Source organism: Equus asinus, chromosome 3 (genome assembly GCF_041296235.1).
Source record: "Equus asinus isolate D_3611 breed Donkey chromosome 3, EquAss-T2T_v2, whole genome shotgun sequence".
Classification (NCBI taxonomy): Eukaryota; Metazoa; Chordata; class Mammalia; order Perissodactyla; family Equidae; genus Equus; species Equus asinus.
This window is the reverse complement of record NC_091792.1, coordinates 61,594,048-61,617,611: the sequence shown is the minus strand read 5'-3', so window position 1 is coordinate 61,617,611 and position 23,564 is coordinate 61,594,048. Positions and strand designations below refer to the sequence as shown.

The following is a 23,564-nucleotide window of genomic DNA, read 5'->3' as shown; positions in this document are numbered from 1 at the left end:
AGCCTTCAAGGAGCTTTTCCAGACATTTGAGTTTCAAAGGGCAGGTTGGCTCCTCGAAGGCGCTAGTAAGTTGGGGAGGGGACAGGAGAGGAGGGAGAGAAATCAAAAAGAGGGAGGGTTTTCTATGCCTTTGCTTTTGGTAAATTTGTTTTTTTCAATGCAAATAATCAGATAGGAAGAATGATTGCTTTGTGTTTTCTTTGTTGTTTGGTTTTTGTTTCGTTTCTAGATTTGTTTCATTTGATTGTTTAATTTTCCCTCTCCGGGTGCAAAGTCGCCGGAGAGTTTTGCATGAGCAAACGTGACAGTACGTAATGAAACTCAGCACCTAAGGGCATAAGGCAGTTGAAGGTTTTTTTGTTTGTTAGTTTGTGTTTGTTTTGTTTTGTTTTGTTCTTTCAATCAGCACCAATCCCGGAAATGATCTACACTTGGTGTAAGGTATAAAACTTATTTTTTCTTTTGGAGTGGAGACGACTCCTCCTTCTCCACCTTATGAACCATAGTGTGGGATTTTTCAATACTGTTTCTTATGTGTAAAAAACAAAAGAAAGGTTTTCTTTTTGTTTTTACTTACAAAACATAGAGAATATCTTTGTATACATACAGCGACTGGAAAGAAAGCTTATCTGAAGGGGTTGTGACTTATTATTTTCTTTTTTTGTAGCGTTGGTGGTGGTGGTGGTGGTGGTGGCGGTGGTCATGGTTCTGTGTATTGGGGGAAGGGAGGGTTATATTTCTTGCAAGCGGTGTTTACCGCAAACCAAACTTAAGGTCTCCTCAACTTGGGTCAGGATGCTCTTAGAGTGAAGACTCATACTGTAGCAACTCATAAAGGAGTGGTCCATCTCGATACCGAATGCCTACTGCAGTGGGGGTGACATACTGCAGAATGTTAATAGTCCTTCTCAACCTCCTGTCTACAAAATGAGCATCCCAAGCTGGGTATCTTTTTCTTGGCATGTCAATCTTAATGAGGGGCCCTTCTGGGGGGTAAGGACGCCCCAACGGGGTAGGGGGCATGGGTCTCACTTGGAAAACGGGCAAGCAAGTGTCAGCCGTGAGATCCTCCTGTTGTTCCGTTACGGCTCTGGTAGGCGTGACCTGAGTCCCCCGGTACCCAGGAGCCTGAGGTGCCATGGGCTCAACATCAGGGGGCAAAGGGATGCCCCAGAGCAGCTCGGCACAACAGGAGCTGGCAAAGATCTTAGCTCGAGGCCCCGTGGGATGCAGCACACCATAATATAAGAGCATCAGTGCGATCCCAGCCACAAAGCTAATAAAGACACAACACAGTGCTGGCACCGCATAGGAGTCAGTGGTCTCCGGGTCTCTGTAAAAATACCAAAGGAACGTCAAGGCAGCATTCTCGGTCAAGACTATCGTATAATATGCAAACATTCTATATCGAGTCCGCCCTTCCTTGACGTTAAACCAGCAGAAAATGTACACAATCCCTACCACCATGTTGAAGAGGATCTCTTCCCACTTGGACATGCAGAAGTCTGTTCCACCATGGATGATCCAGAAGGCCATGGCGCACCAGTGAACCACCACAAAGATCCCGAAGTAGAGCTGGAAGATGGAAGCAAAGAGGGCAAAAGAGATCACTCTGGATGAGATGGTGAAGAGGCGCCAGAAGATTTGGATGAGGGCCCCTCTGTAGCTCATACTCTTCTTGTCGTCCCTGGAGTCCCGCAGCAGCTTGTGATAGGAGGCTAGCACCCAAGCCAGGGACATCAGGGAAGTCACAGAGGAGACACCTGCCGGAAAGACACAAACCCACACAGTCAAAACCTGGGTCCTCAACTGCGGGGCACAGCAGGGCTGCCAGCTGAGGAGACGCCCACACATACTGCGATCTAAAGGAGGAGGGAGAAAGAAACACAGAATCAGGAACTGAACCGAGAGGTCACAGCTGCTCCCTAAGCTGACAGCTTTTGAAATCTAGTTTCCGTCTCAACAACCCAGCCCAGAGCTTCTGGAGATCCACCACTTAAGAGTACACAGCTGAGGCTGACGTGCTTTGCCAAGGGGGTTGAGAACTGGGGCCACTGTGGTAGTTCATTACATCTGCTATGGGCGGGACCACGTGTGTTCTATTTTAAGGAAGCACGAGCTCACAAGGAGCCTTCTTGCATGCAGACGTGCGGCCAGGGTTGGTGTCCCTGTGATCAGCAGCCTGTGCTCTCAGAGAAGCCCACAGAAGGATCACCAATCGTGAAGACGGACAGCTTACTCACTGCCCCACGTTCGACAACTGTTCTCCTTTGAGGAGGCCCTGGAGTCACTCTTTACCTTTTCATCAGCTCACTCAAGGCCCCAGGGAGCCCTTAACTGAACCTTCTTCCATTTAGCTTCTCCTCCATCCACTCTCTAAGGCCACCCTGATCAAGGACCCTGGGATATCCTGTCTGTCTCTCCGGCTACCTTTCTTGCTCATTCTTGTCTCTCTTGGCCTCCCCACAATCCTTGTTGCTTTCTCCAATCAACCACTGCTGAAAGTTCTCTGAGGCCTTGACTTGTGAGTCCCTGTCCTTCTCTGGTTTCCATCCTGACCCAGCAGTGCTGTAACTCATGGTTTGGGGAAGCCCTTTCCTCTCACCGGCGTGGTGAGGTTCCCAAAGCCTTTGCACACTGCTCCCTGTGTTTCTCCTCAACGGGTGAGTGAATGCGTCTGATCCTAAGTGATACCTGAATTGCTGGAAAGCAATTTTATTTTTAACGCTGCCTATTTGATATTTGTAAAGTAAATCAAACTAAACACAAGAAATACTTATTGGAATCTCTCCAGATCCGTCCATGAGCAAGCAATCATTAGTCAGGTATTGTCACACAGTCTCCTCTCAAGCAAGACTCCCCATCGCCCCTTGACTCCCCCACACATTATGCCCACGCAGTCCATCTAGCGCTTCTTTTGTTTTTCCTTTCTCCCCAAATTTCAGAACTAAATGCAACTACATTCAGTCAGAGTCCCAAACACTGTCCCACTGGCAGCCATCTCCTTACCAGATTCCCTACCCTCACACTAGGGCACAAACCCCAACAACACGGTTCCAGGCTAAAGTCAGTCACCTGGTCGTTCTCCCTCTTAAGCCCAGAGGTCAGGTCCAAGAGCTCCATTCATCAGGAGACTAATTAAACTGCCCCAGAGCTCCAGCCTTCTGTCTGTCTTCCCCAGGCCCCTGGTCACCTCTCCACTTCTCCCCAATCCTGAATGAAGAATCGAAGTCCTCATTTGAATCAGAAAACAAGAATTAAAGAATCAAAGTCATTTCATACCCTCCCTGGCCTTGCCCTTCCTCACCCATCTCACATAGCCCCTCCCTTCCAACATTTCAAGGAGATGCTCAGCTTTGCAGCTTGCAGAACATTATAGTGTGATAACAAAACCCAGTATGTTTGCATTAGCACAGAAAAACCCTGGATGGTGAAGTGTTACAATAAGTATGTGTCACTTTTGTGATTGTAACAACCAAGATTGAAAACAAACAGGAGAAAAAAAAATCCCAATTTCTCCACAGAAGCCAATCTTGAAAACACCTAATGATTTTCCTCTCACTCTTCTGGAAAGTTCTGAACACAGTTCTTAGTGTCCCACTTTGCCCTTTGTATACACAGGGCATTTTCACCAGCATCTGCCGAGGCCATCCTGCTCTGCAGCCATTTTACAGTGGCTATGTTAACCTTCTAGAGCCTCGTGTGTTTGTGCTGTCTGTGGGGTTGTGGCAGGGAGGGTAATGGGTCCCCTTAGGAGTCGCATGATTTAGGCTGTAGGTTTCCGGAGGGCAAGGAATGTGCAGTCATCTTGATAGTCTGTATCAGGCTTATTACCAACACTGGAGCATCCTCAGAAAGTTCCTTTTAAACATCTTTGTGACATCACTCCTCTCCTGGTGAACTCATTTCTTGATTTTTTTTTTTTTTTTAAAGATTTTATTTTTTCCTTTTTCTCCCCAAAGCCCCCTGGTACATAGTTGTGTATTCTCCGTTGTGGGTTCCTCTAGTTGTGGCATGTGGGACGCTGCCTCAGCGTGGCCTGACGAGCAGTGCCATGTCCGCGCCCAGGATTCGAACCGACGAAACACTGGGCCGCCTGCAGCGGAGTGCGCGAACTTAACCACTCGGCCACGGGGCCAGCCCCTCATTTCTTGATTTTAATAGTGATACATCTTGGAGGTACCACCAACCCTTGGTAATCAGAGGGGAGGGCCAGCCCTGGTGGCCTAGTGGTTAAGCGTGGCGGGTGCTGCTTTGGCAGCCTGGGTTTGGTTCCTGGGCAGGAACCTACACTACTCATCTGTTAGTGGCCATGCTGTGGTGGTGGCTCACATACAAAAAGAGGAATATTGGCAAAAGATGCTAGCTCAGGGTCAATGTTCCTCAACAAAAAACAAAAACAAAAAAAATCAGAGGGGAGTTCTACAGAAGCTAAATGGGAAGAAGTTGATTTTTTTGTTCCTTCTAATAAAGGAAAATGTATTACTTCCCCTGCCTTCGGAAAAGCATGAGTGCCAAACTCATGAAATAAGAAAAAGCAACTTAGCTTTTGGCAGAGCACGGTCTGATTCAGCCTAATTCTGAGTCCGCTTTTGAGCGGACCTAGGGTGCAGAGCAGGACACCTGAGGAGCCTTCACTACCCTGGTTTCATTGTTCTGCGTGCTGTGACATTAGCCCCGTCCATAGCAAATATGAATAAAGGGGAATTCTATGTCCATCAATCGCATGTGGCAAAGCCAGATACGATTCTTCTTCATTACTCGATCTTCTGAGTCACCTATGCCACTTTCAGATCTGTCCCTGTGGTTTTGAGGGCTGGTGTCCTCTTCCTGCCTCCCTCTTCATGAGGTGCTGCAGAAACAACTCCCCTCTGAGCCGACCCATACACTGCCTTGGTTCTTGGTCAGTGCTTCTGGAATTTCTCTCTAGGATATGGCACAAATACTCTCCAAATATCATAGGACACCACTGCTGCATTATAAGGAGGGCTGGGGAGATGGTCACGTGGAAGACTGAGATCTGAGCCCTCAGCTGGGGGATCTGCTGATGCCCAGCCCCAGTCTTACCTCTCTGCCTCATCTGTTTCCGAATTGGTAAAGTTATAGATCGCCAAACGTTATATCCATGGGAGCTTCACAGACCATCCACTTCAACCCCCTCATTCAACAGGAAACAGAGGTACAGGGGTCTGGGTGCCTTGCCCTAGATTACCTGGACAACCACCAACAATCAGAACGAGGCCCACAGTACAGCTCTCTGCCTGCCTTCTCACGCTGGTCCTGCTCTCCCTTCTTTCTCCATCTTGTCCCTTGGTCAGCTGGGCTCTCCAGAGGCCCACCCAGTAGCACTTTTCCCCAAGGTCATTTGTAATGAAGGCTGACAGCCTTCTCTAATGCTGGGTGCCTATTGTAGCACCAAGCTGTTTGTCCCTCAGGGCCTTGAATGTCAGGCCACTTCCTTGGCATTGTGAAAATGCTCCAAGTTTAAGGAAGAAGGGAAAGAGGAAACTTCTGAGATCCAGCTCATGTTCAGGGTGCTCAGGGCAGAGGCCTGCCCTGGGCCAGAGTGTGTCTGCTTGGGGCCGCCCTTCTCTTCGGAGCCTAAGCGAGGTGAGCAGGGACAGGGAGCAGCGCGACTGGAGCTTGGAGCCATGCTGCACTGGCCCCACCCTCTCAGCCAGCAGCATCCACAGAGATGATTCTCTTGGGGGCTGCCTAGGGGTAGTCAATCCCTTACCCTGGCCACTTTCTATTCACCATATCACCAAAGAACTCCTCGTTCCATGAAAGGCTCTAGATACATTTTTTGGACCCAAAGTTGGTGGCGCTGGAGGGCTGAGTACATCCCAGAGAGAAGGGCAGAAATACCAGGTCCACATTACGACCACGGTCCGGAGTTGATTTCTCACTGGACGCTCAACAGAGAGTGACTCTGCCCTCCAGGGGCTCAAGAAACAACGGTGGAGGGCATCAGACGCACTTGTTTTCAACCCGCCCTGAGGAAACTTGTCTGGACCCTGTCTGTGACCTTGACACATTTGTTATATTTGGTCAATGGACCAAATATCCTGTGACTTGGCCACTTTTGCGTCATTCCCCTGGACGAAGCCTATGGCCTCAGGAGCCCACCCACTGCAAGGGCAGCTCTTCCTCAGAGGGTTGTCAGTGGAGGGCGCTTCAGGGCAGCCAGCTAGTTCTGGAGGCTCAGCTGGGGCAGGGGAAGGAGGGCCCGGATGGATGCACTCCCCATCGGTACACCTGGCTGTCTCAGAGAACACAGCGTGATTCACTGAGCATGTACACACGTTATCTTATTTAGGAGAACCCTTGGACGGAGCCACCTGTCATGGCTGAACAGTGTCCTCCCACCAAAAAACCCTCCTGGATTGAAGCCCTAACCCCCAGGACCTCGGAATGTGACTGCATTTGGAAACAGGACTGTTAAGGTAAAGTGAGGTCATTGGGGTGGGCCCTAATCCAACCTGACCAGCATCCTTATAAGAAGAGATCTGGACACAGACACACACAAGGGATGCGCTCACACAGAAAAAAGACCACATGAGGACATAACAAGAAGGCAGCCATCAGCACGCCAAGGAGAGAGGCGTCAGTAGACACCAGCCCTGCCGACACCTTGATCTCAGACTTCCCGCCTCCGGAACTGTGAGAAAATGAAATTTCTGTAGTTCTAGCCCCCAGCCTGTGGTCTTTTGTTACAGCAGCCCTAGTGAACTAATCCAGTGCTCTAATCCGATTTTTTAGATGGAGAAATTTAAGATACTTTTCAACAATCACACATCTTCCAGAAGAAGAATCAGAATTCAAACTCAGAGCCTGACTCCAGTGAACCTGAAAGGAACCACTGTACAGACAGACCCTCCAGATGTGGCCTTCCTAGGGGCTGGGTGAGGGGAGAGAAAAGAAAGTCTGAGGGTGAAGGATTTGAATCTTTTGCCAAGAGCAGACTGGAAAGGTGGTAGCCGTGGGTACCTGAGAGAGGCCCTCCATTATGGAGCTAAAAACCAAATTTGAATTCTACTCCACCTTCCTCAGGAGAGTAACATTCAAGCCACAAGAAAGAGGTGACTCCAACAGAATTAACTGAGATCACTTTCCCTCTGTTAAGTGATTAATCTTCAAAGGCCTGCAGAGCATTCCATTAGAAAGGAAGGAAGGGCAGGGTTTTCCCTCTCTGCAGTGACTCCTTTGGAAGATTTCTGTCTTGCCTGAGGTCAACCCAAAATTCAATGCATTATGCTGGCCAGGACCCAAGCCCAGGGCAACTGGCTGTGGAAGCGGCCTCGCGGCCCCAGTGAAACTCTCAGTTGGGCCTGGGAGCATTTACAGTTCACTCTCACTTATGGCTCCATCACTTTCTGCATTCCAAAGATCACACTGGAAATTGTTAAACACGTCATGTTCAGCTGTGACAAGTTCCGGGCAGTGACCTTCACGGCGTACTCACTTTTCCTGGTGCAGACCGGGAGGTGGGGCTTACAGCTGGCCCACTGAGCTGACCAGAGTCCCACCCAGCCAGCTGGGAAGTCACTAAGCCAGAGCCTCCTGGGGGACCACTCCCCCAAGAAAGCCTTGGGAGACGGGCCCTCAGGCTCTGATCACTGGACCTGGGGTCTAAGTTCTCCAGAAATGGAATGGCCACACCTTATGACCAATGGAACAGAACATGAGGGGTTGTGAACTGCAGTTGGATGCTCCTTACTGAAGAGGGTAGTCATCAGGGAAGGCCCAACTTGGTGGTGTCAATGAAATATCCAAGGGTCACTGCCTGTTGAACTGTTGCCAGTTAGGGAACAAAGCAAAACATGTGAATATAGATGCCCCATCATGTGAGAGGCATAGTGACAGGGTGTCTAGGGAAGGACAGAACCCTAAAATCGAGAGGTGGAAGGCAGATGAAGCAGAACAAGAAGGAGGGCAGGTAGGATGCAGTGGAAGGGATCAGGGCAGCAGGAGGGTCAAGCCATCAGGTAGGGAGGCTGAGATCTGGCAAGAAGAAGCAGGGCCGTGATTCAGGATGGACAGGGTAGAGCTGCACAGAGGGGCCAGCGTCTGGGAGCCCTGATACGTCACCAGAAAGGGAACTCAAAGGAGAAACCAGAACACTAGAGCGTCTCACAGGGAAAACGCAACACGTGGGTGCAAGGAGTGCTCTGAGAAGCCACAGGAGTTTCTAGAGATGGCCACGAGACTGTTTTTGGGCTAGAGCAGATGGGGTCAACTGCAGGACTTTGTTCTGCGGGATGGGATGTGCAGGGCCAGCTGCCCCCTCCACCCTCTGCTCCGTCCCACCGACAAATCACACGTTGGAAAAACACTTAAGGAAGAGGGCTTGGCAGGAAGAGGGTGGAGCAGGGGTAGGAAGAGTCAGCCGTGCACAGACTCCCAGCTCCCTCTCCGCTGGCTCCTACCCACCAACACATAACCGTGGCCAAGCTCCTATCATCTTATAAAAAATAGCTCCCTGGACCCAGCATCCTCTGCCAGTGAGATCCCACCTCTCTTTGTCTTCTCTCCTCCAAACTTCTAGAGTGTAATCTCCTTGCTCCCTTACCTCTCCCACCTCCTCTCTACTCTGACCCCTCAACTTCAACAGAGAGCCCTCATCGAGCTTGTCAACCAATTCCTAAGAGCAGCACTTGGAGGACTGGTTCCACGCCTCTCCTCCTGACTCTGTGACGTTTGGCCTTTGGATCCACTCTGTCCTTCCTCACACTCAACAATCAGCTATCCCCTAGTTATAGCATCCTTTCCCTGCTGGCCTGTTATCCCCATTTTACAGATGAGGAAACTAAGTCCGAAGTTCAGAGACTTGGATGTGGCCACAGCCATGTTGTGACATTGCATACTCACCTAATTTGTAAGGTACTGTACCCCAGTGGGCTGGGCCCCTAGAGATTCCCAAAAGCAAGAAACATGCTCAACTAGCTCTTTGTCTATCTGCATGTCAAGGTCAAGGTCTATGTCTCTCAACTCTCACCTCCTCCCTCCCTACCACTGAAGCTAACATTTGGGGGAACTCCATCATCTGCTCTTCAAATTCCTATTGTGTATTTTCCCCCACACTAAGTTCCTTTTGGATAGGTAATTCTTCCCTTTCCACCCATCAAATTTCCCCCTATCTTGCTACATTTTTAAAAAGCCCAGTGTCTTCTTGGAAATGCTCCCAGAAAAAGATCAGGCAGCCCCATGCATGGCTCTCTGAGCCTCATCGCCTGTCTCCTGTCCTCACCTCCAGCCAGGAGTGATGGTACAAAGTACTTTTTTATCTGGGCAACCAGAGGGAAGGAAACAAGCCTCATGAGGTTGTCCTGAGCCAGACTCAAAGATGAGAAGCAACCCAGCCAAGGTTGCCCAAGGAGTAAGCAAGAGCACAGACGCCAAGCCCGGGGATTGTCTCCCTCCTGAGGCATGGCCCGTGATCCGTGTGCTGGAGCCAGCCCATCCTGGCTTGAGATCCGATTGCTAAATTTGCAGGAATTTTGTGGGCTGGCTGATATCATGTTGGAGGCTTAAAATACACATGGTGGGAATATTTACATCACGGAAATTGGCAAATGCTACCAATCAGGGTTCCCCCAATCTTGCTAAGAACTGGGTGTTAAATATTTACTAGCACATCACTTGTCAGAATCCACTATCCTTCTTGAAAAGCTTGATGGGCATTGTTGCAACTTAGGAGGGCCCCATAAGTCTCTCCTCCCTATTCCAGTGCCATTCTTCTGGGCAAACCCGGCTATCAGTTGGAGTTATATTCTGAAAGTCTGATGTGAAAGCAACAAAGAAATCAATCTCCTTTTTTAAACTTTCACTGAAAATACATTCACAGTAAATAACGTAGGGTCTAACAGTTTTCTTTGAGTGACAGTCCCTTGTAAGCACTGACACACTCATTTTATTCACACTTCTCTGTTTAGAGAGGGTGTGATCCCCACGTGAGGTTACCACACAGGGTTACCTTAAGACACCCCTGCCATTTCCAGACTGACCCTTAGGATGGGTCGAAATAGAAAATGGCATCCACCATCTGTGGATTTAACCCTTAGGACTGAGAGATATGTGTGGCTGAGGTGGTCTGGAAATACCCAAGGCCAATCAAAGTGGCCTGGGGTAAACACAGGACAGGAGGACTGGGAGGTCTCAGGAAAGCTGACATCTCAGAAATTATACCATGCCCTGGCTGAAGAAAAAGCTCTTTACCACAAGGGAGATGGTTCAAGGGGGACAGAATCCAGATCTGGCCACTACAGTGCAATCTGTTGTAGAGCGTTGTCTTACCATGATTTATATGAAATCTCTCTTTATTGGCTCTAAATCCTGGCTTATCATGTCATCTGCTAATCTCTAATATGTTTTCAACAACAATCATACCTCCCCTCTCTTGAACAGCCATGTTGGCCCACACTCTATGCTAGGCATCTGACATACGTTAACTCAATTATTCTTCCCTAAAAACAGGTTTGAGGTAGTGGGCTGATTTTAAGATGAGGAGATTAAGGCTCACTGGCTAAGTAATTTTTCCATATCAAGTAATTAAGAAATCACAGAACCAGGATTTGAACACAGACCTGCCTTATTCCAAAACTCAGATTCTTTTTTTAATCACTAGGAATGGTATATTTCCCCATCCATACCCACAAATTAATGAATTAGCATTCAGATTTATACTTCAATTTCTTATCAACTTGGTTATCATGTGTCAGCTCTCTGATCATCTCTGTGAGTACTGATGAAGTCAAATTTGTGGGCCTGCAAAGCGGACGACCCACCCAGGAAGGCCCTGCATGTCCCAGTAAGCATGGAGGTGGCAGAACCTCCATTCCATCTCTCTTGCCTGGATTATTGGAATGTCCTCCTACCTGATTTCCCCACATCTGCCTTTGTCCCAACAGTCTATTCACAACACAGCTAAAGTGACTAAGCTCAAGTATGTCCTTCCACGTGGCCTCCCAGGCATGGTAGCCTGTCAACAGTCATTGACTTTCAATGCCTTTCCCTTGGGAGGATGTGAATTCCTGCCCTGTTGAACTCAGGGGTGGTGATGACTTGCTCTGGCCAGTGAACCATGAGCGGAGGTAAGTGTGTCACTTCCGGGCAGAAGGAGCTCTCCCTTGCTCCAAGAAGAGGCTACCCCTCCAGTGACCTGTGATAGACATGCAACAAGCAAGAAATGAATCACAGTTGGTTTGAGCCGCTGAAATTGTTCAGGTATCTAAACTACAGCATGGCCAGCCTATCCTGACCAATAGACCATTCTGCTCAGGGTTAATGCTGGGGTCCTTATAAGGGCCTTCATGGCCCATATGATTCAGCTTGGGAGTTACAGATATAGCCTGTCAATTCCCTGCCTATGCCCTTCATAGTTCCCTTCTCCAATGGGCTCAGATCTAAGCTCCTTTCATGGTATCAGGGCTTGCACTCAAGGCCCTACAGGAGACAGCCCTTTGTCTCCTCAGAGGTCACCTTGAGCCAGCTCCTCACACCCCCTCTGCCTCACAGGTGCTCCAGGCACGCTCCCAGCTCAGGGCATATGAACTCGTTCTTCCCTCTGCCTGGAATGGCCTTCCCCCAGATATCCCGATGTCACCTCACTGAGACCTTTACTCAGAGACCAGCTTCTCGGCCAGGCCATCCTGACCACCACTGAACACCACAACCCCAGTGCCTCCTCCCACCTTCCGTGCTTTATTTCCCACCACCTTGATATACTTTATCTCTTACTTGTTCCTTTTGTTTTAGCTCATTTGTCCCCTGACGGAGGTGAGCTCCCCAAGGACAGGGCAGCGATTTGGTCTGGTCCTTCTGAAACTGTGCAAAACGCGTAGGTATTTTTCTCACGAAAGAGTCCACAGCTCTCCTCTGATTCTCAAGTGGGCCCACGGGGAAAGGGGCCCGTGATGCCACCAGCTGTCACAACTTCCCACCATCATCCCCGAGTGAAGGAAAGGGGAAGTCTCTGGGAGCTCCCCCACGCCTCTGTCCTTTAGGAGAAAACGTGGGGGGTAGGAGACAGAGAGGAAGAGGAGCCAGCATGTACAGAATGGTCCCCATGGGTCGGGCTATATGCCACACGCTCTGCACATGTTACTTCAACTACCCCTCATGACAATCCCCTGGAACGTCGATTGGTGCCCCGTTTTACAGAAGAGGAAACCAAGGCTCAGGGGGTAAAAGGATTGTCTAAGGTTGCTGCACTAAGCATGTCCTTTTATTCTGATGGTTTGACATCTAGGGCCTTGAGGACCCTGGAGGGACTGCCTCCCCCTCCCCCCACCTCCCCAGGGTTAGGGAATTCCTGGAACTAACCAGCAACTGGTACCTTTCATATGCAAACCAACCAATCCAGCGGTCGCGCCCCAGCCACCTCCTGTATTGGGCTCTGACACTGAGGGTCTCTATCCACCTGCCCTAAATGCCCCAGGGCCAGGTACCAGACAACTAGGGACAGCTCCCATGCCCCAGAGCCCCAGAAATTATTCAGACTAGCCGATCCTAAACCTGCGCACCCACTCCTTCCCAGCGAAATCGCAATAAAGGCTCTTGCCCACATTTTCTCCTCACTCCCTCTGCCTCCTGAGGGACCTGGTGCTTCCCCATGCGGTGGATGCAGGAAGGAACCAGCCCTCCCCTCAAGGAGCTTCAGGGTCAAATACTGGTATTTAAAGGACCCAGCAGGAGGAAAGCTAAAGCCAGCCCCCAGCTTCACTGTCTCCTCTCTCTAGGATGCTGTCAGAGCTATCAAAATATCATCTTCACAGCCAGCTGGATAAAGGCAAACTTTAGAGATTCTAGAACAAATGTCAGCCACTCAGCTGGCATGGCACGAGACTCGCGGATGCCCAGATCCCAGCTGGCCTGGAACGCGCTGTGAAGAAGGCCGTCTGCCGTCACTGCAAAGTTCCAGTAAACCCGCTCTCACTGCGGAGCAGACAGCCAACCAGGCTCCATGCCCGATGCTCCGACAGCGACCGATTTTAGCAGAGGCCACGAGTGCCTGGAGAGGACGCGGGCTCTGCACAAACAGACCAGCCCTCAGTTTACTGTTTGTGAACCATGAATAAAGATGTGGATTTGGAATATTCAATGAATTACGAATGTAAAACATACAGACACATCTTTGATATACATACCTAATACAGTATATAATTATATATCTATATATAGTATATGTATATAATAGAAAGAAAATATATAGTGGATAGGTACATATTGAATATATATACACACACACAAACAGTAGTCTATGGTACCAAAGATGTACCGACACGTTATGTTCTCTCTCTCTCTCTTAGAGAGTATATACTCAATTATGTTTGAAATGGCATTATTCATATATTTACTTGTTATTGCTGTCTCCACTAAAATGTAGGCCCCTTGAGGACAGAAAGCCTGTCTGCCTTTTTCATCTCTGTACCCTCAGCGGCTGGCACAGAGCCTGGCGTATGGCGGGTGTTTAATGCAGACATGATTAAGTGAATCTATGTAATGCATTATTGTTGACCATCAGACTTACCTATAATATTTCATTTCTACCAAAGTTTAACCTAAATGGTTTCGTCATGAAATTGTGAACTACCCTGAGAGGAGAGGCCTGGGGCCAGGGGCAGGAGCATCTCCCAGCTCCATCTGAGCCTGCAGGCGCCATAATTCTAAGTATGTAAGTGGCAGGAGAGGAAGGACCTGCTGGGATTCTAAGATTCTGCAAATGATGTAGATTGAAGGATGTAATTTATCTTATTTTAAAAATAATCCAAACCATTCCCGCACCTAGACCCATAGTAAGCCAATGTAACCCTTATGCCGACCTCCAAGCGTCCCTCACCTCTGACCCCACAAGGCCCCAAGCATCCTCTCTGAGTGGAGCCGGGCGGGTATGATTATTCCCAACTTATAGGAGAAAACGAGGCTCAGAGAGGTTAAGTGATGAGTCAGAGATCACCAGCAAGTTAACGGTGGTGTGGGCTAGAAGCCGCCCACAGCGGGCATTCCCAGTTTCTCCTGTAACTTCCCCTCTGTCAGACTGCTCCTCCACCCACCTGGCTTAGCATCTCCCTGACAAGTCACCACACGATCTGACCAGCACAGAAGAAATCCTGGGAGAAGAAGGGCTTGGGGCAATCAAGCAGGGGGCACAACCCACTCTTACGCTGTGGACTGAGGGTGGGCAGGAGGGAGAAGCAGGAGCAATGGTGGATAGAGATGAGAGACCACCTCACCGCTGCTGCTGTGTCTTCTAACCCAGCCCCCCTTGGCAGGGTGCTGGGCCTGAACCAGCCCTCTCCATGGTCCTGGACCTGATTAACCCAGAGGAGCAGCCCTTGGAGCCCTGGAGGAGGGCGTTTGGTGGGTAGGTGGAATTAGGTTCAAGTTGCAGCCCACCCATTTGCAAGCTGGGTCACCGAGCAAGTCGCTTTAACAACGCTGAGCCCCAGTGCTCTAAAGGGATGAAGATAAGGCCTTCTTCCTGGAGCTGGTGGTCGCGTGAAACAGAATGACAGATGCAAAAGCACTTTGGAAATTGTGAGTTGCTTCACATGCATTAGATTTTATTATGTTTTAATATTACTGATATCAAAACAAATTAGCAGTCAAGTCAGAGGGAGCAGAAAGCTTCTGCCTGAAGGTGGAACGTTTGAGACTGGTCAGCTCACCTTTCTAGCTTTCGTTTTCCTCTGGTTTTGGTTTATAAAATCCAGGATTTCAAGTTTTTGAGCTTTGCCATGAGATGGCAGAGTGCTGTTGCTGGTCTGTTGGGAATATTTCAGGATGGATCAGACCTCTCGAGGCAAAGGCAAAGGTCACTCCTCGTCCTGTCCCCTGACCCTTCAGAAATAGGCCGGCGGAGCAGGGGGCTGCTTCGTGTAGGAGAGGACTTGGAAAGTTATAGTGATTTAGAAGCTGATAAAATCTTTTGAAAAGGCTGGGAGTTACAGTTGGTCCTGTCTCCCATAGGATGGGATATGGGGCAGCCGGACAAGCCCTTGAAATTCTGCCAGCCCAAATGGTCTTGGGTTCCTTCGCCCAGGGCCACTGAGGCCCTGAGGGTGACAGCCCTTGATTAACCAGAACCATCGTCCTCACTGCAGATGGTTCTGGCCTCGCCGGCGCTACCAGCTGGCCAACCATACTAGCTGTGCTTCTGGACAGAACCATGGAAGAAGCTCGGGGGTGGGAGCAAGGGACACTGGGGGCTCCCAGACCACTGCTCAGCTCCATGGCAGCTCAGGTGAGCAGAGCGGCAGAAGGAGGCAGGACAGCTGGGCGGTGAGTTTGGTGTGCCTGTGTGGGCGGACTGGGGAGTGGTCGCTGCCCCCTCAGCCCCAGTTCTCAGTGCTGAGTGGCCTGGAAGAGAAAAGCCTGCCAATTAACATGACTTCGGCTGATCAGACCCTTGCTGAGGATGGCGGCAACAGCAGCTAGTCACAGTAGAATGACCAGCCACTGTTGCTAGGGGGCCTCCTTTATGCCAAGAACGACTGTATTTCTCTTCCTGCTGACAAAACCCCCCTGAGGCAGGAGTTACCAGCCATGGTTTACTAACAAGAACCCTGAGGCTTGAAGCAGTTAACAGACTCGTCAGAGAAGATGGGGCTTCTGAGTGCAGAGCAGGTGTGTGAAGTCAGAGAAGATGGGGCTTCTGAGTGCAGAGCAGGTGTGTGAACCCAGGCCCGTGTGGTCCACACTGGGAGCTTTCTACAATGCAAAACAGGAGGCCGCACCTTTTCTTCCAGGAGACAGTCTCAGGAGACTATCAAGGGACAAGCAGAGGACTCTGGGAGCTCCATCATTACTGGTGAAGGGGGTGGGGTGGGGTGAAGGCAATGATGGGGCCCCATAGCACCAGGAGAAGGTGGTGGGCCTCATGTTGTCACAGTTGGGCAGAGTTTGCAGCGGCCAGGCTCCTGAACTCCAGGGTCTGGCAAGCTGAGGCGCATGGGGTGTGAACATACCAGAAGGTCTGGAATTAACATAGGACTCAGCTCCTCTCTAGTCAGTGTCAGAGCCAAACCTGACCTCAGGTTGGCCCTGGCATGAGCACCAGACCCCTAGAATTCTTCCTGATGTCCTGACCTACATAACACCTCCGACTGGGTCCAGAATTAAATGGGTCCTTGGGGCTAAGTTTACCGATGAGAAAGTTGAGGCTCAGAAAGGGTGGCTCGCCCATAATCCCACCGGAAGTGGCCCAGCGCACAGGGATTCACCCCGGTTTCCTTCTCTGCATCTCTGTTCTTCTGCCCCCACCCCAGCAGAGAGGGATCTGTGACGCAGGAAGACATCACCCGTGGAACTCGTATGCAGCCTGTCTCTCCTTGGAAACCTTAAGGAATAGAAAAGATCTTTTGAAGATCACTTAATTGCAGTCTTTCCTGGACCTAGAAGTTCCCGTGAGGCCTGGAGCTCGTGATCGTCTCTGATGTGAATGTCAGCCTAATAATTAAAGATGCTACAGCCCACATTTCACTGAGCTCTCCTCACCTTTTTCTTCCTTAGAATCATAGCCCGCCAGGGCTGACAAGGGCTTCAGGAGCCCCTCCAGCCCTCATTCACATCGCCCAGACCCAGAGAAGACGAGCGAGATTCGAGAGATTTGCCCAGTGTCCCTGACCTCCTTCTAGCACAGTGGACTCGTGACCCAGTGCTCCCGCAGCGGCCGTTTCCCTAATGTGGGAAAGTAGGGAGAGACCTCAAGGGAGAGCAGCACTACGAGGAGTGAGGGGTCTTTGTGGGGCAAAGAAAACGTTCCAGGATGGACCATGCTGATGGTAACAACTCTGCGAACACACTAAAAGCCATTGGACTCTACACTTCAAATGGGTGAATTGTACGGTATGTAAATTGTATCTCAATAAAGCTGTTTAAATATTTTTTTAAAAAAGAAGCAGCAGCACAGCCCTGCTGGCAAGACCTCCGGGCCGGGCTGAGCTCTAGCAGCGGCTCAGCGACCTGCTGAGATTACCCCAGTCACCGCAGCCTCCTTGCTGCCCCTCCACACTGGAGGCTAAGGCCTGGCCCTCGGCTGTGCCCTCTGCCCGGCACACTCGCCTCCAGAAATCTGCGGGGCTGGCTCCCTTGCATCTTCAGAGTCTTGCTGAAAGGTCACCTTCTTAAGGCACCTTTGCTGGCTGCCCTGTTGGAAGCTGTGGGTGGCTCTGCTCCCCCACCCACCTCTCTTCTCAGCTTACTGTTCTCCTTAGCACTTACTGTTTTCTCATAGATAAAATAACATATTTGTTTTGTTCATTGTCGGCCTCTCCCTACAAGAAATGCAAGCTCCATGAGGGCAAGGCTTCCTATCTGTCTTGTGATAAATAAATGACAAGCAATAGGATATACAGGACTATAAGAGCATGCCATTTGGGTTGAAACTAATTCGGCCTGACCCTGTTTGTCCAGAAGGGCCTGCTGTGGCCTGTTGAGCATGCATTACACATCTGCTTTAATATTTACAATGTCCCAAAGACAAGAATGGTGCCCTTAAACATGCGGATGTGGCTTCCCCCATATTGGCATTTCTTTAAGGATAAGCATCTATTCACGGGAACCAAGGATTAATCACTGACCTGTTGTGCTCACCTTGTGACCACTGACCTGCTGACCACCGACCTGCTGTGCCTGCGAAGCATCTCATGACAATTATAAAAGGGAAATTCCTATCATATGTGATGTATGCTCTTTGTTCCAAGATGGTATATAACCAGTCTGTACACCCCACGTCTTGGTTCCCTTCCTCCTTTGGGGAAAGAAGTCCTCGGGCTAGTCCTCAGATCTGGCTCATAACAAACTCACCCCAATTTTGATTTATAGATCGACTACGGATTATTTGCGTCATCACCTGTTTATTGCTGTATCCACCCCCAGCTCCTAGAACTGTGCTTGGCAACAGAGGAGGTACGTCATAGTTATTGAATACGTGAATAAATGGCCCAATTACAGTTACTGCTCAGGCTCCTGCACTTGCAGCCCTCAGAGCCTTCCCAGCAAAGTTACACTGGTCAGCCTGCCTCGATGGCCCTCTTTGTTCCAGCATTTCAGGCACAAACATCTCCAGGTGGCCAATTGCTATTTCATCTGTGTTCACTGTAATGAAATCCACTTAGTTTGCTTTTCTCATATTTTTCTGCTGCTTTCAGAACTCTCCCTGGTATGTACATACCACATTTTCTTTTGCACTTAAAAATTTGTTAAGAGGGTAGATATCACATTAAGTGTTCTTAACACAATTTAAAAAAGAAGAACTCTGCAGCTCTTTTTCTCTTGCCAGTTGTTAGGGGCAACCTCCGCCAAAAGGCCTCAGAATTGTGTGCAGATTCAAGCTAGATTGATGCACTAAAAGGATTTAGGTCTCTGTTTAAAATCCTTGCAAATTCTGTTTGAAAGTGTAAGGTTTTTTTTTTTTTTTTGGTGAGGAAGATTGGCCCTGAGCTAACATCTGTTGCCAGTCTTTCTCTTTTTCCTTGAGGAGGATTGTCCCTGAGCTAACATCTGTGCCAATCTTCCTCTATTTTGTATATGGGATGCTGCTACAGCATGGTTGACGAGTGGTGTGTAGGTCTGTGCCTGGGAGCCGAACCTGTGAGCCCCGGGCTGCCAAAGTGCAGCACACAAACTTAACTACTATGCCACCAGGCTGGCCCCGAAAGTTTCAGGTTTTAATATTCTGTTTAACAGGAAGCCACTGTAGCTGAGGTGGGACTGTGAGCTGGAGATGGCTGGTCAGGGGACTCTGTGTATAGACAGCAAGCAGATATCTGATGGGACAGAGGAAGGGGTGGCTCCTCAAAAGGAGCAAAGGAAAGAGAGAGCTGGACAGAGGCCATCCTTGAGGGAAGCAGAGAGGCCAAGTCTGTGTCCTGGCTGGAGAAGCAGTCATGTCTTTGTGGGTCTCTCGTTTCAGTTGTGGCTGAAGATGCAGACAGCCAGGAGAAGGGATGAACAGGGAACTGCACATATTTGCCTTCATGTATCTGCTCCTGGCTAAGACAAATACATGCGATGGGCAGCCCAGAAGCTGAAGTCAGAGGCTGGAAGTAACAAATGATCTGAATCCCCAGAGCATCTCGGAGACAGGCAACTCCAGCTGAGCCCAGGGTGAGTTAGGGAGACAGGCTCTGCCCCACCAGGGTTAGAGCAGGCGGCGGCTGACACTGGTCAGGGATGGGGGGAACAGAAACTCCCTATAACTCTGGACAAGGTGATTCATTACCTGACGTTGTTTGATCCAGCTGATTGGTTATTTTAATAACAAATTTTACTTCTTGGTGATGAGGAATCAGAGTGGGAAGTTCACAGCTGTGCTGCAGAGCACAGATCCATCACTCCGCTCACACACCAGATCACCATCATCGTCTGGGTGGCAGCTTAACCTAACTGCAACCAAAATCTAGAGATTGACAGCTAATGTCAATATGAGCAGGACTGGAAAGAGACCACAGAAGGAAAAGAGAAATCTCCCAAGAGGAGAGACATGGGAGTCTTCTCTTGTGGGGAGAGGAAGGAGGGAGGGCCTTTTAACCTATCCAACAGCTAAGCCGCAGACCCCTGGGCCTTCCCCTCACCCGAGAGCCAGACCAGGGGCTTCGCACTTCACACAGAAGGGAAAGCTGACCAGTGAGACGGACGTGGGAGCTAATGCTTCCTATGGGCTGAGTTTCCTCCTCACTAGGGGAAGGGAGTCGTGCTCTGGGGGCCGGCAGCTGAGAGAGGCACAGACAGTTGAGGAGCAGAGAAACGCCAATGGACACTGGCCTTTCCGAAGCACGCAGATGCTGTCACTCAGGGATCTTGCTAGAAAAAGAAGCAGATGTGAAGCCAAAGTACAAGCCAGTGGAAGGGCTTTGATGTCAAAGGCGCCAGCGAGCTTAACAGAGGTAGCTCACACAAGATGCTCTGGAAGACTGAGAACATGTTTGAAAAGCCAAGCCCTGGGCAGAGATTCCAGGGGCAAGAAACAGAAGCATCGTCTTCTGACCTAGTCAGTGTAATTGCATCTGGGGTAAACACACACACACACACACACACACACGCATGCACACATGCATGCTGGAGCTGACAGGTCCATGGCACACGTCAACCTCTGCTTGCTCCCCGCATCAGTGACGGGTTTCTGCAGAGTCCACACGTGTCTGTCTCTTTGAGACTCAGCCACCGCCACCCTTGCTAAGGGCACAGTCACTGGAACCGGACTGCCTCAGTGAAGATCCAGCCCTACCACTTACAAGCCGTGTGGCTGCCTCATGCATATTACTTAACCTCTCTGGATCTCAGTTTCATCATCTATAAAACAGAAATTATAAAAGTATCTGTTCATAGGGCTGCAATGGGACTTTAATGGGTTAATCCATGTAAACCTCTTAAACTAGTCTCTAGCGCACAGTTGAGCTTCCCAAAAGTCTTAATCAGCACTGTTAGTATCATCAGCAGCACCACCACCATCCCCCACACTCACGCCTCATGCTCCAGGCGCCAGAACCGCTCGCCACCTGCTGCTCCATGCTCTCTCAGGTCTCCGTCTCTTGGCATGTGTGGTTCCACTGCCCAGAAATGCCTCCTAAACTTCTCCTTCAAGCGAGCTCCTATGCATCCATTAAGACCCAGATCGAATGTTACCTCCTCCATCATGTCCCCAGAAACAGTTACTTTTTCCTCTGTATGTACATCTACCACAAAATTTAAAATGCACTGCACCAGACCATACTCTCCTGAAGGGTAGGTGTCTTTGCAAACCCCTTCCCAACACGGTGTCTGGCCCACGGCAGGTACCTGACAAATGGCAGTGGTGTAACACCAGGGGAAAGTGGTCTTCAGAGCCCTATAAATAGGACAACTCCTCAGTGTGGGCTTCACTGAAAAAGGCAGACTCAAGTGCTACGTGGGTGTAGCAAGCGGCCCACCCCCAGCCCCGGTTATGTCCGTGTGGAAGTATCAGAAAACCCCACAAGTAAGGAAGTGATAGAGCTAATGACTCTTGATCCACACCCCCACACCCGACCCCCATGGGTCCTCCTCCATCTCAGCATCCTCAGTCGGGAACCACCACCCCTCCCTCTATCACCGCCTCCACCAGCCCTACAAAGTCTCGTCAATTCACTCTCCAGCACAGCCTCAAATCTGTGCACTCAGCATTGTTTCCCAAACACCCCCAGTCCAGGACCTCTCACCTACACCTCCACAGCAGCTGCTAACTGCTAATCCTAGCTCAGCTCCTGCTCTCTAACCTGCATAGCAGGAAAGGGAGTCTTCTTTAAAAGTAAATCTGATTGTATAGCTTTCCTCTGTAACCCTTCCCACGGCACTTGGTATTAACTGAAGCCCCTTGCAGGGCCCAGCAAGCCCTGCCGGGTCAGGCCCCTGCCTTCCTCTCCGTCCCCCTCCCACATCACTCTCCTTCCCCCTATCGCCAAGTCCCAGCCATGCTGGATCCTTTCACTTTCGGGAACAAGTCAGGCTTTTCCTACCTCAGGGCCTTTGTATATGCTGTTCCCTCTGCCTGGAAGGCTGTTTCTGCTTTTCCCCCTAGTTGGCGGCTTCTTATTGTTTATACTCAGCCTAAATGTCACCTCTCTGCAGAGGCTTCCTCTGATCTCCCCCTGCCCAAATTAGGCTTTCTCCATCCCCCACCCCACATATCTGTGATCTCAGCACCATGTTTGTTTGCTTCAAGCACTTACCACAACATATTGGTTGTCTAATTGTTTCTGTTCTGTCTCCCCAGAGAGAGGGGAGACAGGAGCACATCTGTCCTTGACATGTAGTACAGCACATGACTTAATGCATCTTTGTGGAATGGCAGGCTGTATCAAGTACCCATAATAGGCCAGGCAAGGCACAGTGGAGGTGTATGCGCGGCTCACCAGACCTTCACAACAACCCCAAAGTAGTTACTCTTCCCGCTTTACAGAGGAAGAAACCCAGTTAGGAAATTAACTTGCCCCATGTCTTAAAGTCAGTTAATGGCAGAGCTGGAATGTACATGCAGCTCTGTGTGGCTTTTCCCACGATACCTGACTGCTGTGCATACCCCGTCACAATCCCAAACACCGGCAAAGCTTTCAGCAGACACAAGACTCACTCCCAGTGTAAACGGTATGTCAGGTAATATGCTCCCATTATATCTTCATTTTCATCTTTATTTACGCTTTCAAGACATCAGTTTTAAGGAATATCTTACTGAAATGCCCATATGGCTCTAGCATAATATATGTATTATTATTATTATCATTATGATTATTATTGTTGTATTTTCACTTGAGTCCGGATTTACGGGAAAATTGGATACAAATCCATCTTGCAGGCTGAATATTACACTGTTAACCCAGCGGTGAGTGAGGAGTAGAAGGTGGAGAGATGGCAGAGGTGACAAAAGTGGGAGAGGTTGGCGCTGAGCAGGACCGATGGAGAACTCCCCTATCCCAGCAGTAGTGGTCTTTCTAACCTTGTACGAGCATGAACTGTGTAAAGTGAACAGGGGTTATCAAAGGCCCACCAGAGCAAGGCCAATCAGCCGTGGATCTCACTAGAAAAGCTTGCAGTTGAATTCAGAAAGTGCATCTGCAGGAAAAAATCTACTGCCACCACCAACCAAGGGGCCAGACGCTGTGCGAGGCACTGGCCATCTGTCCTGTCATTAAATGCTCGGAATGAACCTCCGCGGTGTGTACTAATATTATTCCCATTTCAGAAACGAGAAAACTGAGGAACAGAAAGGTTCAGCAACTCCCCAAAGGTAAACAGCTAACAGGTGGCAGGGCCGGAGTCACCTCCTCTTTGCCGTGGCCACACTGCAAGCACTCCCACGGCTGGGAGACTCCACGTCCCCAACAGGTGTCCCCCACTTCACAGACTGTCTCCCTACTCCTCCAATTTCTAATATTTAAACTGATTTTCTTTAAGGCGCATACATTTCATGCAGTTTTTTATGGGAAGAGAGAGGGCGGCCCCTATTATCATAAAATGGTCCGGGGAGGAGCAGACATTCTTGAAGTTAAAGAAGAGGAAAACGCCAGACCTTTGCAGTCTGCACTCGGCGACACAGCAGACCCCACCCTTGTCTTGGAGTCGCACAACCCAACAGTGACGGTTGCCACCGCCCTTTGCCCAGCCCAGCAGTTCCCAAATGTATTCAACCATGAAAGCCGGTTTGAGAAATCCCTATTCCACATCCAAACAAACGTGGGGCAACGCTCCCCTGATCTGAGAGGCTGGCGTAAAAAGAGGGGTGTGTGGGAGGAAGAGCCATGGGCAGCATCTCTGGGCAAAGCCCCAGAGCAGCATGGCCCTCCTCCCTCCCAGCTCCTCCCCCAGGTGCCTCGGCAGCAGCACACCCAAGCAGCCCCTGGCCTGCACTGACCTTGGCCCCACTGGGCTGCCAGATCAGGAGGACTCGTAGGAAGCAACGCTTCTGTCCCCGGCGTTTCCTCTGCAGGGATTTCACATCCAGCCACTCCATGTTTACAGTCTGAGCAACTCTCCTAGAAAGGGCAGGCTCAGCGAGGAGGCTGGACAGGACGACCCACAGGGCCAAAGGGGGAAAATCTCTCTAGGAC

The 23,564-nt window shown here is 49.9% G+C and overlaps 1 protein-coding gene across 1 annotated transcript in view; it reads right to left on the bottom strand.

Moving 5' to 3' along the window:
* Positions 1 to 220: 220 nt before the first annotated feature.
* The window catches only part of XKR6 (XK related 6), a 309,875-nt gene continuing 286,531 nt past the window's right edge, over positions 221 to 23,564 (bottom strand). The window contains exon 3 of the mRNA XM_070505102.1: positions 221 to 1,763. Within this exon, the coding sequence (XP_070361203.1) occupies positions 802 to 1,763 (962 nt within the window). The 3' untranslated portion in view covers positions 221 to 801. The remainder of the gene's footprint in view (positions 1,764 to 23,564) is intronic.